This window comes from Chamaea fasciata, unplaced genomic scaffold, assembly GCF_029207755.1.
Source record: "Chamaea fasciata isolate MVZ Bird 193981 ecotype frontalis unplaced genomic scaffold, bChaFas1.0.hap1 SCAF_11, whole genome shotgun sequence".
Classification (NCBI taxonomy): domain Eukaryota; kingdom Metazoa; phylum Chordata; class Aves; order Passeriformes; family Sylviidae; genus Chamaea; species Chamaea fasciata.
The window spans coordinates 12,019,797-12,034,492 of record NW_027094096.1 but is presented as its reverse complement, the minus strand read 5'-3'; the positions used below and the strand labels follow the sequence as shown (position 1 = coordinate 12,034,492).

At 37.4% G+C, this 14,696-nt stretch overlaps 1 protein-coding gene across 1 annotated transcript in view; it reads left to right on the top strand.

Moving 5' to 3' along the window:
- The window catches only part of ATR (ATR serine/threonine kinase), a 39,453-nt gene that overhangs the window by 995 nt on the left and 23,762 nt on the right, over positions 1-14,696 (top strand). Inside the window, exons 3-20 of the mRNA XM_066193262.1 lie at positions 386-529; positions 1,089-1,978; positions 2,980-3,167; positions 4,372-4,566; positions 4,763-4,992; positions 5,797-5,949; positions 6,093-6,285; positions 6,890-7,149; positions 7,546-7,736; positions 7,842-7,942; positions 8,250-8,421; positions 9,058-9,225; positions 9,995-10,189; positions 10,534-10,719; positions 11,162-11,254; positions 12,678-12,808; positions 13,001-13,144; positions 13,988-14,081. Of these exons, the coding sequence (XP_066049359.1) occupies positions 386-529; positions 1,089-1,978; positions 2,980-3,167; positions 4,372-4,566; positions 4,763-4,992; positions 5,797-5,949; positions 6,093-6,285; positions 6,890-7,149; positions 7,546-7,736; positions 7,842-7,942; positions 8,250-8,421; positions 9,058-9,225; positions 9,995-10,189; positions 10,534-10,719; positions 11,162-11,254; positions 12,678-12,808; positions 13,001-13,144; positions 13,988-14,081 (3,728 nt within the window). The remainder of the gene's footprint in view (positions 1-385; positions 530-1,088; positions 1,979-2,979; positions 3,168-4,371; positions 4,567-4,762; positions 4,993-5,796; positions 5,950-6,092; positions 6,286-6,889; positions 7,150-7,545; positions 7,737-7,841; positions 7,943-8,249; positions 8,422-9,057; positions 9,226-9,994; positions 10,190-10,533; positions 10,720-11,161; positions 11,255-12,677; positions 12,809-13,000; positions 13,145-13,987; positions 14,082-14,696) is intronic.

The following is a 14,696-nucleotide window of genomic DNA, read 5'->3' as shown; positions in this document are numbered from 1 at the left end:
TGAATTTACCATTTAAAACCTTTTATATTCTGGAGGTTTCTCCAGGAAGACTGTAAACCTAGGGATGTCATAAGTATTTGCTATTCTTCACCCAGCACACAGTTGGATAGAATTTTAACTGAATGTTAATGCATTTGAGGTTAATAATATTTAATGAGTAATTTATACTTTTCTTCATACAGTTTGGAGTCACATAGAGGGTGACAATATCTATGAAATTATCTTCATGGATTAAAAAAATACACTCTCAATAAATAATTTGGGAAGTTTAATACCATATCATAGTATTTTATGTATTTTTAAAAATATTTCTCATAAGGTGTGAACAAAAATTGTGAAATGGGTGATTGCAATGCTGATTTAAATATTGTCTTTTTTTTTTAAGTTGCCTTGGAACTGATTAAGAAATCAGATTCACAGCCAAGTTCTGTGATGTTGCTTGATTTTATTCAGCATATCATGAAATCCTCCCCACTTATGTTTGTAAATGTGGATGGAAATCAGGAGGAAACTGAATGCAGTTGCATTGGTGAGTTTCTTGAAAATGTTTATATTGAAGCTTGGTATTTTCAGGATTTAAATTTGCAGACAGTGGGATCATCCAAAAGAACAGAAAAGGGAGAAAGGCAGATGTATAAGTTCATCATTGTAAATTTATAAACAAATGTGATGATAGACTTTGAATATTGTGAATGGATTAGCACTTGTGATAACGGAAATTTCTCAGGACAGTTTTTGGCATTATTCATTACCACTGCATAGATATATTATTACATGGTGTTGATGAGATATGCTGTACTTGTACTCATTGCCTGAAGGTGGTTTGGTTTTTTTTTTTGACAGAGGAAAATGTCTGGAAATACCAGTGTACACTGTGTGTCTTCCATCCCCAACCCCCATGTTCTGCCCCCTCTTTTCCTCTTTTTCAATGGGATCTGCTGGATAAATGTCCCACTGAAGACTCTGTCTACTGAGCATTTATCTCAAGGGGTTTAGTTTTGGTGATAAACAATCTGCTCTTAGGGAGGTGCTCAACTGAAGATTTTAGTTTGTATCTTAATAATAAAGATTCTCTTTCATTGTCCTAGAATTTAGTAACTGGATCATAACAAGGCTTCTTCGAATTGCTGCAGCTCCAAACTGCAACACATTGCACAAGAACATTTGTGATGTCATCTGCTCTTTACTTTTTCTGTTTAAAATGAAGAGTTGCTCCATTTTTGAAGCGCTAACTAAAGAGTTGCTACAGCTTTTTCAAGACTTAATCATCCTGCATGAAAGAGATGCACAGAAGCATATCTGGGGAGATGGACTGGTCTGGCCAGTGACTGTAAAGAGATTTTCCAGCAATATAAGTGACAAAGTGGGATATTTAAGGTTGGCACCATTACAGCTGATGGGTGTGCCAAATATAGAATATTTGGAAGTTGTATTAATGTCTATTCTGACAAATATTGTTGCAGATATGTTTTTTGTAAGACAGGATATTATTCTCTGGGGGATAGGCTGCTCCCTGTTAGAGTACGGCAGTCCAAAAGTTAAAACTTTGGCAATGAAGTTTGTGGTGAAGTTAATTCATTTAGGAGGACCTCCAGAACAGCTGGCCAGTGTTTTCTTCACAGTCTTTTTTGAAATTCTACAATCAGCACTTGAAATGGATACTGAGGAATCAGAACTCTTTGCAGAACCGCTTTTACTGTTGGTGAGGACATTGCTGCCTTTTGAAGCAGATTCTTACAAAAATATTGAACCTGTCTACTTGACTATGCTGCTAGAGAAGCTCTGCTCTTTGTTTGAAGGGGATGTCTTTAAGTGTCTTCAGTGTGAAAAGCTGAAAACTGCCTTTTGCCATATCCTGCAGTATTTTCTGGAGTTTGTTCCAGCTGGCTATGAATCTGCCTCACAAATAAGGAAAGCCCGTGTCGGTACCATATGTAGAATTTTTGTGAATGTGCTTGGAACTCAGGAAGAGCAAGAGGTAGGTTTATTTTAAAAACTGAATTTATTGTGTGAATAGATCATATACAAAAATCTATACCTATGCAAAGAAGAAAATCTAGGAAATGCTATTTTTAGTTGTGTGTTTAGGTTGATACTCCTTTTTTTTATCTGTTTCACATGTTTCTACAGGTCAGGGTTCTTAAATCTGAGGATGTAGCTGAACTGCTATGTTTCTCAGATGTGTTAAACTGTCCATAAGCTATGCAGGCACAACTGTCTGTCCACAATCATAATACAAGGCCCAGAGTGCACTCATATGAGGGCAGCTTTGCAAGTAGTGTGCAGTAGTTTGAGATGCTCTTACTTTCCAACCATATGATTTTAGTCATGTTTGTTAGGGACAGGTAGACAGAAAAGTGTAAATTAAAATAGAGTCAATGGGTTTAGGTTGACAGGGACCTTTAAAGGCCACCTTGTCCAACTCCCTGCTGTAAGCAGAGACAGCTTCAACTAGATCAGGGTTCAGAGCCCCACCCAACCTGATCTTGTGTGTTTCCAGGGATGGAGTATCCACCACCTCTCTATGCAACATATGCCAATGTGTCACCACCTTCCTCATAAAATATTTCTTCCTGATACTCAACCTAAATAAACTCTGTTATAGTTAGAAACCATAACGAGGTGTTGATAACAAGTTGTTGATAGATAAGCTGAGTGCCTCTATTCCATACATTCATCTGTGTATCCTACCTGTTTGTTAAACTTTGTGTGTCTGTTTGATGGCTTTGGTAGCAAGGTATTATGGCAGGAACTGGGAAACAGCTGAACAAGCTGCATCCTCTCTGGTAGCAGCACAAGAAACTTCATTGCTCATAAGAGCTTTCATCTTGTAATTACGATTTTTGAATGGAAAGGCTTTTATGAACCTTTTTACCATGATATTTTGCAATTTAATATTTTAAGTCAGAAGTGATAATAGCACATCTTTAAGTAAGGCAGAGCATACATCATGGTATCTTTGTTGTTTGTCCATCCCAGTATCTGGTGAGTCCACTTTATACAGCGTTAAAAACACAAACAGAAGAAATCCTTGAGGAGCTTCAGCAGAACCAGCTGGAGAGCTCAGACACTGATGGGTGGAGCAGCAGCAGTGATGAAGTTCCAGAGAAAAGACTACGACTGAGCCTACCCACAAAACATCCAAAGAAATCACCTGCACCTTTAATGTATGGCACTTAGTAACTACTTCTTTAGTAATTTGGCTGTTGAGTAATAAATGACAACTTCTTGAGGCAGTTTCTTCTTAGCAGATTAAAAGAGCTTCTGGGGAACAAATCTAAATTATATTTTGAGGGATCAAAATTACTGGTGATTTTTAAGTCTAACTTTATCAAAGAGACTGTTTTGAATGTGTTCAATGAAAATTATTTTCATGTTTTCACACTGAAAACAAAGCTGAGAGCATCCATAGTGTGACAGAGTTGTGTGTGGCTGTGCTGTTACATTGGAGGTACTTAAAGCAGGTCTAGTTAAATTGTGCTCAGGTGAGCAAAATTAGTTCTCTCAACCTCTGCTTGTGCTGTGCTCCCTGATTATCCTGGACTTGTGCCAGCAGTTGATCTCTTTCTTGTCTTTGGGCTCTCAAAATTGGCTGGGGCATGCTGCACTCCAGGTGTGGGCATGTGATCAGTCTTCACTCTTTGTGTACAGCCCAGGCTGTAGTTGACTTCTTTGAAACAGGGTCACACCGCTCTAATACTCCACTTTTCCACAGGCCTGCCAGGTCGCTTTCTCCAAAACTGCTCGTTAATTAATCAGCTGTCAGTCTGTTCTATTGCACATGGGGGTTTTTGCCAGTTGCGGGACTTGTCATGTAGACCTTAATGAAGTTCTTGTCAGCCCAATTTTGTAGACAATTGTAGTCTTGTGAAAAAGCAGCCCACTTTTCTCCACAGAGCTGCCTGTCTCATTGTAGAAAGGAATCGAGTGCATGATTGGCCTGTCGTAAATACATGCTGGCTGTTTCCAGTCACCTTCTTGATCCTCATGCAGGTAGAAATGAGTTCAAGGAAGACTTTTTCCATAGTCTTTCTAGGGAGTGAGATTAGGCTGACAGGCCTATAGTTCCTTGGATTCTGTTTTTTTGCCTTTCCTAAAGATGGATATAATGTTTGCCTTTCTGTGGTTACCAAGATCTTCCAAGGACTGTAGAGTCATGCATTTATAGCCTTTCAAACAAATCTGATATGAGTCATACTAAAATTCAGAGGTAGCCTCTTTTCAATCCAAACAACACATTTAAGCTAAAGATTCATTTGGTATTTTCCTAATCCTATATCAAATATGGATTAACTCTGGTTTTTCTATGGTTATTTATCTTTTCTGAAATAAAGTATGTGTTGGAAAATAATTATTATGGTCAAATTACAGACTTAGCCCTGTAAACATGAAACTGAAGAGTGCTCTGTGGAATGCCATCACTAAGAAAGCTGCATCCTTGATATCTCTCCTTGAGGAAGAAAAGCCGCCAGGAGATGTTCTTCAGACTGTGGAAGGGATCGCTGTAATTCTGCGGTTGGCTGCTCTGTGCATAGTTCATTGTTCTTCCCCAACAGATTCCGCCAGGTAAAGGTGCCAAGGGGAAACTGTGGGACCAAGAGTTTCTTGTAGCTCTCATTACGATTTGTGTAATTTCTTTTATGCCTGTCTGTGTATCAGGATCAATATTGGATGGGTCCAGTACATTTTCATAGTAACTTGGCTTACAAGTAGTTAATACTAAATGTTGTTTGTTGCATTGATGTGATTTCTGTTTTAACAGTAAAGAGCATGGAGGGTCTCATCCCTGTAACTCTGATACGTGTAAAAATACTCCTTCAAGCCCCTCAGATTCAATGGTGAATATACAGTTCAAGTGGATTTCCTCTGATTTTACCACAAGAGTGGTGAAAGTCTGCAGGAACCTGTTAGAGGCTGCTGCGCAGATTGTTAATCTAGAACAAGTGATTGACAGAATAGTAAAAATCTTCGATGCTTTGCTATATGCACAAGGTAAGAAACCCTTTAAGATGTCTTGTATTTTGTAAATTAGGAATTCATCTGACTGTATTAACTCTCTTTTGGTAGAGGTACTGAAATTGTGAATCTTGTGCTAGTATTCCAACTCTTTTACAAAAAAGGTTAAATAAAAAAAAGCATTATTTTCTGTTTAGAGACCTTAATTTCATTCCTTGTTGAACACAATGTACTTCTTTTTGTCTCTACTTCTGTTGATTTTTATCTGATCAAGAGAATACATGGGGATAGTGAAAATACATTAAAAAGGATCAAACTTGAGCAATTTTCTTTTAAAGACACACAGAGGCAGCATACTTTACTATTTTTGTTCCACTCAACACTTTCAAAGCTTGTGACCAGCTTCAGCAAACATGGCATCCGTGGTACCAAAAATATTGAGTACTTCCATGGGGTTTTTTTAAAGTAAGTAGTGGGATGGAGGACAGACTGTTGCCAAGACTGACCATGTTATTGTGAGTTCAGCTTACCAGACACCCCAAAGTCCACCTGAAAGTCTTCACATAAATCCAGAGATACCAAAGTTATATTCACTCTGCTGCTCATGTGTTACATTCTGTCATCTGTTTAATGAGATTTTTAGGTTTTACTGATTTAGCACCACATGATTTATTATTACATGCCTAAAAAATAGAATGTCAACATGTGGGAATAGTGATACTAGTCTTTGTTGATAGAAAAAGTAATATTTTGTAGCAAATTAAGAACATGAAATATTTTAAACTCTATAGAACTGAAAAAGTATATTTTTGTTGTTGTTTTGCTGGTTTTTTCCCCTAGTGAAAATTCCACTGAGTGATCAGATTCTTGATGACTTATGTGGATTGCTGTCTCTGCCCTGGATTTTCAGCCATCCTGATGATTCTTCTTTTAAGCCATCTATTTGGGGGGTTGATCCTCTAGTTTTGAGTCAAAAAACTGCACAGAGTTTCTGTAAGTATGTTAAAGTATATAAAACCTAGTTCCACTTTGGAATGATTGTTCTAAAGTAAAATAATTTTATTTGCCTTCTTATGATGATTGATGGTATTAAATGTTTAAATCAAATAATTATTTGCTTTTTTTTTTCTCTTTAGCACCCCAAACTCAGTCACACTGTGTGTTCCTTCTGTCTCTCTTCCCAAGAAACATTCATCTGGATTGGAGAAAATCAGTTTATCACTGGGCATTACAAAGTCACCATGAAGTAATTCGGGCTACTTGTGTTAAAGGATTCTCTCTCCTGCTTCATCCTGTGCAGTCCTGCAGCGTGATTCCCAGAGCTCTTTTGTATGTACTAATGCAGCTGTTCTGTCTTTGTGCAAGAGGAAAAATTGGCAAATAATAAATGGAGTATAAGCACAAAAATACATGTTAATTTCATATGAAATTTGCTAGGTCTTAATTTCAGAAATCATCAGATATCAACAGGGCAGGTGCACATGATGATGTCTGTGTGAAAGAACAGTGTTTTTCTTACCTTGTCAGTGTCCAAGTTCCTTTGCTAGATGAAGACCCCAATTTGAATTAAGGTGGGGAAGGGAAAGGAAAGAACCTTTGTCTGTGAAATCCATGTGGTGTTTGTCCATATGTCTCTTAAAATCTTTGCAGCTTCTCTGCCTTTCTTCTGTAGATGTTTTGGTGTTTTCTGTCCTTTTGTGCTAGTCTTCAGCTTCTTCTTTACAGCATGCCAGCCTCACCATGCCCAGTGCTACTTCAAACATTTAACAGAACATAAAGGTGATCTGAAAAGGTCAAAGATGATTTAGTGAGAGAGACCCTTAAACTGTCCTGATAGTACTGTCAGTATAATTAGAGAACTCAGACAATGTAGAAGAACAAATTTCTATGTAAATGATCTATTAAAATGATTTCATTTTTGTTTTCATTTCAGAAATCAAATCAAAGATGAGTCTGAGCTAGTCCAGGAGGCTTGTGCTGCTATAGTTGGGAAGTTATCTTGTTGTCTCTGCGGTCCATTCCATGTAAAACCTTCCTTAGCAGACTCTGCTATTAAGGATATTACTCATGATATTTTGTGTAGCAGCCTTACCGTGACTTCTGCTCATGGAAAAACCTCTTCTGTGCAAGCCTGTGTTTTCAAGCCCTTTCTCATTCTCCTTGAGAGCAAAGCACCCAGTTCAGTAAAGCTAGGTATGTGGCTTTACCTTTAGTAACATTTTACACTTCCATCTGAGGTACTAAGTCACTGTCTCTGAACCTTTCCCCATTCCTTTTATTCTGTGTTGGGTTTCTAATAGTTCTATTGATGTTTGAAGTTTTGTGTTTCAATTGATATCACTGCTGATATTTAATGTTGTCAGTGATATTCTTTTTAAACTGGCTTAAATTTGGTCCATGGCTATATCTAAAACTGTAATACTTGGTAAAATCTGAATTTTAAATATCTTCTCTGATTTCACAATATTTATTCTTTTGGTTAAAGAAGTAAAGCGTGCTTTATGGCTTATTTGCATCACTCTTGTGCACTTCATTTTGAAAAAGTATTAAATATATGTTTTCCTTCCCTCCTCCAACCATGCCACCCAGCATTTATAGAAAATATACCTCATCTTTGCAAACACCTGGATTTTAATACTGATGAGTCCAGTGTGAAGACTCTTGTTGGGTCTTTATTAAATCTAATGGAAGATCCAGACAAAGATGTACGAGTGGCTTTCAGTGACTGCATAAAGAACATACTAGAATCCTTAGACTCTGAAGGAGGATTCATAAAAGAGGTGAATTCATGTTTAGTTTTGGGTTTTGTTCCTAACTTACTGTGGTTTTTGTTTCACTAATGTCAAACACTATCATTAATTTGTTCTTGTTTTCCAATGTACCAGCTGTTTGTTTCAAGGATGAAAGAAGCCTACACAAATGCCAAAATATCAAGAAATAATGAGCTTAAAGATACCTTGATTCTCACAACAGGAGATATTGGAAGGTATTTTTGATAGTATCTTGAAAATTGCCAAGTTTCACTTTGTGATAGAAAGTGCCCTGAGGTGTAAGTGTAAATTACTTATTTTGAAGCCATCTTTTCCCCAAATCCATTGCAACTGTACAGAGCTGTTGATTTCTGTGGAACATTCCTCATTTTCTTCTGCCCTGTCATAGGAAGTACAAATAAGCCATGCCAATACAACCAGGACTCATTTTACATGATGGCAATCGCATGTTCTTAAATCATTTTATTAATGCAACAATTCAGTTTTCCTTTTTAATCTTTTTTCTTCTACTTACTTTGTAAGGGCATCCAAAGGAGATTTGGTACCATTTGCCCTCTTACATTTGTTGCACTGTTTGTTGTCCAAGTCAGCTTCAGTGGCCGGAGCAGCGTACACAGAAATCCGTGCCCTGGCAGCAGCCAAGGCCATCAAGCTGCAGGCTTTTTTCAGCCAGTACAAGAAGCCAATCTGTCAGGTAAAAAGAGTGTGTGGTTTAGAAAGTGCATGTATTTGAGTTCTTTGTGTGTATTTTGAAAATGGAGTTCAAGGTCAAAATTGCACTATTGCTTAAGGTGAAATCTCATAGGACCAGAAAGAAATGATTTTGAGGAAAAAACCACTACAAGCATTCAGAAAGAAATGGGAAATCTTTGGTTTTGTTGTGATCTCCCCTCAGTAGTGTTGCTTCCCTGTTCCCATGCTTCACTCTGAAATAGAGGCTCTTACATTCTGTAGTACTATTGCTGCAAGACACTATGGTTTAAAATTGGAATTGAAGTCAGCATTTCACAGGCATAATCCTGCCATGATTGGTTTAGGTTTTTTGTTATATCCATTACCTAACAACAAAAAGTTCTGTTTAAAAGAAAATTGTCAAAAGCAGACTTTTCTAATTTTGAATATTTTTTAATAATGCAATATTTGAATCCAGGGTTGCAAAACTGAATGTAATTATTAAGTGGATGATAATTCAGTTCTGTTGCAAAGTAATAATCATAGATCTATGTGCAATGAATGAGAGAGAAAAACAGATGCATATAAACTTTTATGTTTAGTTTTAGGGAGTGAACAAGGGGAAAATAATACTGAATACTTATTTTTTCATGCTTAGTTTCTAGTGGAATCCTTGCACTCCAGCCAGATGGTGGTGTTGAGTGCTCCGTGCCAGGGCAATGAGCTGCCGAAAGAAACAGCTGCTCACCAGAGAGAAATGGCTCTGGACATGTTATCTGAGATTGCCAATGTATTTGATTTTCCAGATCTAAATCGCTTTCTCTCAGTAAGTTGGTCAGTCCTTTTGATATTTTGTGTTTGTGAATTTCAGTTTTAATCCACACTTTCTCTTGGGAATGCTGCAACTGAGAGTTGAAATGCAGAGGAACAGTTTTGTCAAGGAGTTAGAGGGATGGCTACAGTGCCAATTCAAGTATGATGGATAAGAAGCTGAAGTTGAGAATGCTCATTGAGTATATCTGTCTTAATGGTTTAGTGCACTTGGAGGCATCCTTTGTAAGGTGTGATTTTGCCTGGTGTCAGCTTTGTTACTTCAAAAGAAGAAAGCTACCATTCTGTGGATACAGATCTTTTTGATCTGGTTAGATATCTGTCCTACTAGAATCCTCAGTAACTTCAGCATCATGCTTGTATTTTGCTTGTTGGTAGATGGGAAGCGCCCAACTGTTAAGTCAGCAATGTTCTAGCTGAATCATAGGCTGGGTGAGTGTTGTGTGTGGGCACGTTGGCTTTTTGGTTTCTTCTGGGGTTTTTTTAACATTTCCTTTTGTGGAGAATCTGGATGGACACAAAAAATGCTAGCTCGCTTTTTGTTTATACATTTCTGAGTATGGATTAGATTAAGCAGCTCCTGAAGTAATTAGTTCTATCTGCATTTTTACTAGGTATTTTCATCTTATTAAAGTTTTTCTCTTTTCATACCTATGGTCATAAATATGACCAGACACGTGTGTAGTGGAACTTAGCCTAACCCTGGGGTTTTGGAGGGTTGGTTTGTTTGTTTTTTCCATTAACTGCAGTTCTTAATTTACCAGCGGACCCTGCAAGTTTTGCTTCCTGACCTAGCAGCCAAGGCCAGTCCTGCAGCCTCCACACTTATCAGAACCATAGCAAAGCAACTGAATGTGAACCGAAGAGAGATTTTAATCAATAACTTCAAATACATCTTCTCTCATTTGGTCTGTTCCTGCACCAAGGATGAGCTTGAGCGGGCGCTGCATTACCTCAAGGTAAATTGGCATTTGCTCTGTTACACCTGCTGATTAGGAACAACAGTTGATGCATAGTGAGCTTTCTGCTTTATTTAAATTAAGGTATTGCAAAGCAGAGGCTGGGAAATTGCATATGCAGAAGTTTTGTTCTTATTATTTATAATCGCTTCCATTGGCTCTGAGGAATGTGTCTAAGGTATTTTAGAACTTGGCAAATTCTAAAAGCTTGATTTGTCTAACATTGAGCTGTTTGAAAGCTTTTCCTTTGATTTCTATAACAAACCAGCCAGAGCCCAATGCCTCCTGCCTCTCAGTGTGCTAATTACACTGCAATTAAATGAAGACTTTGTGTTTGACCGCAGAATGAGACTGAGATAGAGCTGGGCAGCTTGCTGAGACAGGACTACCAGGGCCTGCATAATGAATTATTGCTGCGGATCGGGGAGCACTACCAGCAAGTCTTCAATGGTTTGTCCATACTGGCTTCATTTGCCTCTCAGGATGATCCCTATCAGGGGCCTAGGGAAATAACCTCACCAGAGCAAATGGTAAGGACATCAAAATTGTCATGCTCAGTTTTTTCAATAATTTCTTTTTGACCATTCTGAGAGTAAAGGCAATTTGCCATTCTCTGTACATCACTTATTTCAGGCAAAAAAGTGGAAGAAAGGCTGACATTTCCTGTTAAGTGTTTCTGTAACAGAAAGATCCGTACCAAGTATGCAGAAAACCAAATCAAAACAAAAAGTGCCCAAACAAACCAACAACACACATGTAAATCCTAACCTTCCTACAAAACAGCAAAACCCATAGCCTAATAGGGATGTCTTTCAATAACACTGATATTTCTTAAGTAGCTATGTAATTGGGGTTCTTCTCTTACCTATTTCAGGATTAGCATTTCACACCTGCTTTTTAATTTCTTAGGCTTTGGAATGTGTTAATTGTACGATTATTTGGGGTTTTAACTTTTTTTTTCCCTCTCCACAGGCTGATTATCTGCAACCTAAATTGCTTGGTATCCTGGCTTTTTTTAACATGCAGTTACTGAGTTCCAGTGTTGGCATTGAGGATAAAAAAATGGTGTGTCAACTTAATTTTGGGTATTAAAACAAAAATAAGGAAGGACTGTTTTAATAGTCCAGACTTACTTGTGTGATCGTGCCACTGTTATGGATGTCTCAAAGATACTAGGGTCCCAGAATGATTCTTGAAAACTGATGGTCTCACTGTGGGTAGGAGTTCTGTGTAAGCTCAAAAGTTCGTGGTTTCTCTAATGGTCAGATAGTGTATTACGTATTTCCGTCAGACAGAGTGTATGCAATGAGTCAGTCACCCAGGAATTCTAGGGGAGAAATCCAAGTGTATGACTTTTAGTCTGTGAAGTGGACACCAATGCGAGGATGAAGGAATATGGGAGACAACTGGAATTGCTGCAATTACTGGAATTACTGGTTATATAAGGACACCAAAGGGTAAAAGTAAAGAAAAAGGATGGAAATCCAGGAGAAGCTGGACTTCATTAGTTTTGGTTCTCCCAGAACAGCTCCTTTAAGCTTTGCAGTAGAGAACATTTAGAGAAATTAGAGCTCACAGCTTGAGACAAAGTGAAAATTCTGCTTCTAACCACAAGACTGGCCTTTTAGCCTCCTCACAAAGGGAGTGTAGATGATTTCAGCAGGAAATTTTCAATGCTAGAATGTACATAACCTTTGCATTGATAGACTGGACTGCATTTTCTCTGGTGATTTCTTGCTCTTCAGGTATTCATGTAAAAATGTTCTCATATTCATACCCTCCTTTCTTCATGCTTTCTGAATTTCTTACTTTGTATAGCATTTCTTTTGCTGCACCTGCTGTTGTTTCTATCTTTTCTTCTGTTTTTTGTTGTTGGTGAGTTTCACCTTGCATGACCTTTTCTCAGGCTCGGGTTTATTCCTGTGTTACTGATCTGTCATGCTGGACATTTTACTACCTTGTTTGGTGTAGTGTTACTGTGACTGAAATACCTCCTGCATCTCAGTATTTCTCTTCTGTCTTTCATTGACAACTGAGCTATTACCTGTTCCCTGATGCTTGCCAATCACTTCTGTGAGCAGTTGTCTGTCAACTCTGTTGGGGTTTTCTTGGTTTGGTTTTTCTTTTAAATGCAAGTTTGTTTATTTCCTCTAAATTTCCTAAGCCTTCCCTTTTCAGCTTGGGATATACAGTTAATCATGTCTTGTAACAGATATCTATAATCATTAACTCCTTTGCTGTCCACATTTCTTCCCTCATCAGTCTGTCAACAGCCTAAACAATGTAGGGTTTTGTTACAACCTTGTCATTAGAGATTCCCTTTCACTCCCTTTTTCTTCTAAACCCAAATTCTTTATTAAAGCATCAAACTAATTTTGATGTCTTAGAGTATGATTTCTTAAGCAAGGGCGGCTTGATTTTAATAGAAAATATGACTCCTACAGTACCATGAGTATCTAATACACTACAATGACTTTCATCTGTCTAGGCTTTAAACAGCCTGAGGTCTTTAATGACGCTCATGGGTCCCAAACACGTCAGTTCAGTCAGAGTGAAGATGATGACCACGCTGAGAACAGCTCTGAGATACAAGGATGACTTCCCAGAACTGTGTTGCAGGTGAACTGATGGTGTACTCAAACAGTGACATCCCTGCTATTTCTGTCTTTAATATACTCTTTGGTTTTGTTCTGTACAGTAATCTAAACCACACTGCTGAAATAGCTTAAAATGCTTCTCATGACTCACCTGAAATGTCTCCTGCAGAGAAGAATCATTGATTATATTGCTTTGTTGCCTTTTCTTGTTTAGAGCCTGGGATTGCTTTGTTCGAAGTCTGGACCATTCCTACCTTGGCTCCTTGCTCAGCCATGTGATAGTAGTGTTATTGCCCCTCATACATATCCAACCCAAGGAAACCACAGCAATATTCCACTTCCTCATAGTGGAGAACAGGTACTTCAGAAAATATTTTCAGTTATATGGTTTAAATCCTGCAACAGGAATGGGGATAACCCTAAATTCAAGTCATCCAGCACCGAGATGAGAAATCTTGTTTTTCTGCTAAATAGTTGTTCTGTAAAACTGCCCCTTCTCTAAACTGTGTTTGAGATCTTGAAATGTAACAAGTGATAGCCTCATCTGAAAAGGGGTTTTTATATTGTCCTTATATACAATTCTGTGGCCAAGTTACAACCCATTCAGACACTGAACCCTGCCAGGTTTTCTTCAATGTGTTTATTGTACTGATGTGGAAAATTACTTCCCTCTACAGAATAACAATGATTGCTAACATTTGCTCTAAGATAAAGAGAAGTGTACAGAATTGGAAGTGGGGAGGAAATGAGTTATTTTCTTCAATAATTAGAGGTATAATTATGAAGTGCACAGAGAATTATGTTGAGTAAGGTTTCATATGTTCCCTTCAAATGTTTAAACCAACTGAAAAAAAATCAAAGTTTATTACCAAATACTTCAATTCTCATGACTTAACCTTTTTGAATGTAAGGTTGAGTCAATTCTTTTTCATCTTATATTTTGTTGCTTTAAAGGGTTTTTTTAGGAATGTTGATACTTAATATCTTTATTACTTTTGTTGGGTTTTCATTTTTCTTGCATTGTATCATAGCAACAGTTTTCACAATAAAAGGTAGGAATAATAAGGCTCTTGTAGAAGGCTATAGTAGCAATATTGAACGAGATTTCTTCATTGCTTTCTTTTGATGGGTTTTTAAGGTTTTTCTGATTCATGTAATGTTCGCTGTGTTCTTTGCAATATTTTTTTTTGATAATTATTAGGGATGCAGTACGAGACTTTCTGCATGAAATATATTTTTTACCTGACCTTCCTGAACTAAAAGAAGTTCAGGTCGTCCTTCAGGAATACAGAAAGGTACAGCTTCTTTTATTTATTTGCTTGGCTTTATTGCATCAAATGAATTCATGACAGCTGAGGAAAACGTGAAGTGTATTGTTAAGTGGAAATACATTTACCTGCCTCCACGACAAAATAGGTTTTGTGTATCACAGGCATAGTTTGAAGCATGTTCTGGTTCTTGTTTAGGAAAGAAATGTACTTGTGTTCAATATTCTTGTTTCTGTAGCATCTCCTGAACCCTGACTTTTCATTTCTTTTGTGCCAGATTATAAGATGAGAAGTCAACAGTTTTAGCTATGGCCATATTCTCTTTACAGGAAGCAAAGTTTTTTTCTCTTCTTAGGAGTACTCTTTTGTCCATTTCATTTGGTTGCCCTCAGAATGATTAGGTAATAGATGGGAAATAGTTATTTTGTGGGAGTGATGCAACAAAAGTAGAAATTAATTTGATTTTAGACAGACTTTAAGCAAAGCATTTTCTTCTGATTTTATAATTTTTATTTACACCATCATTATATTTACTCAAAAGCAAAATATAGAGCCTTTTTGAGTAAAACATTTTTAAAAATAGGCAGGAAGACAACAGTATATGGATATAGTTGAGAACATAGGCAAAAAGGCAGTTGTTTC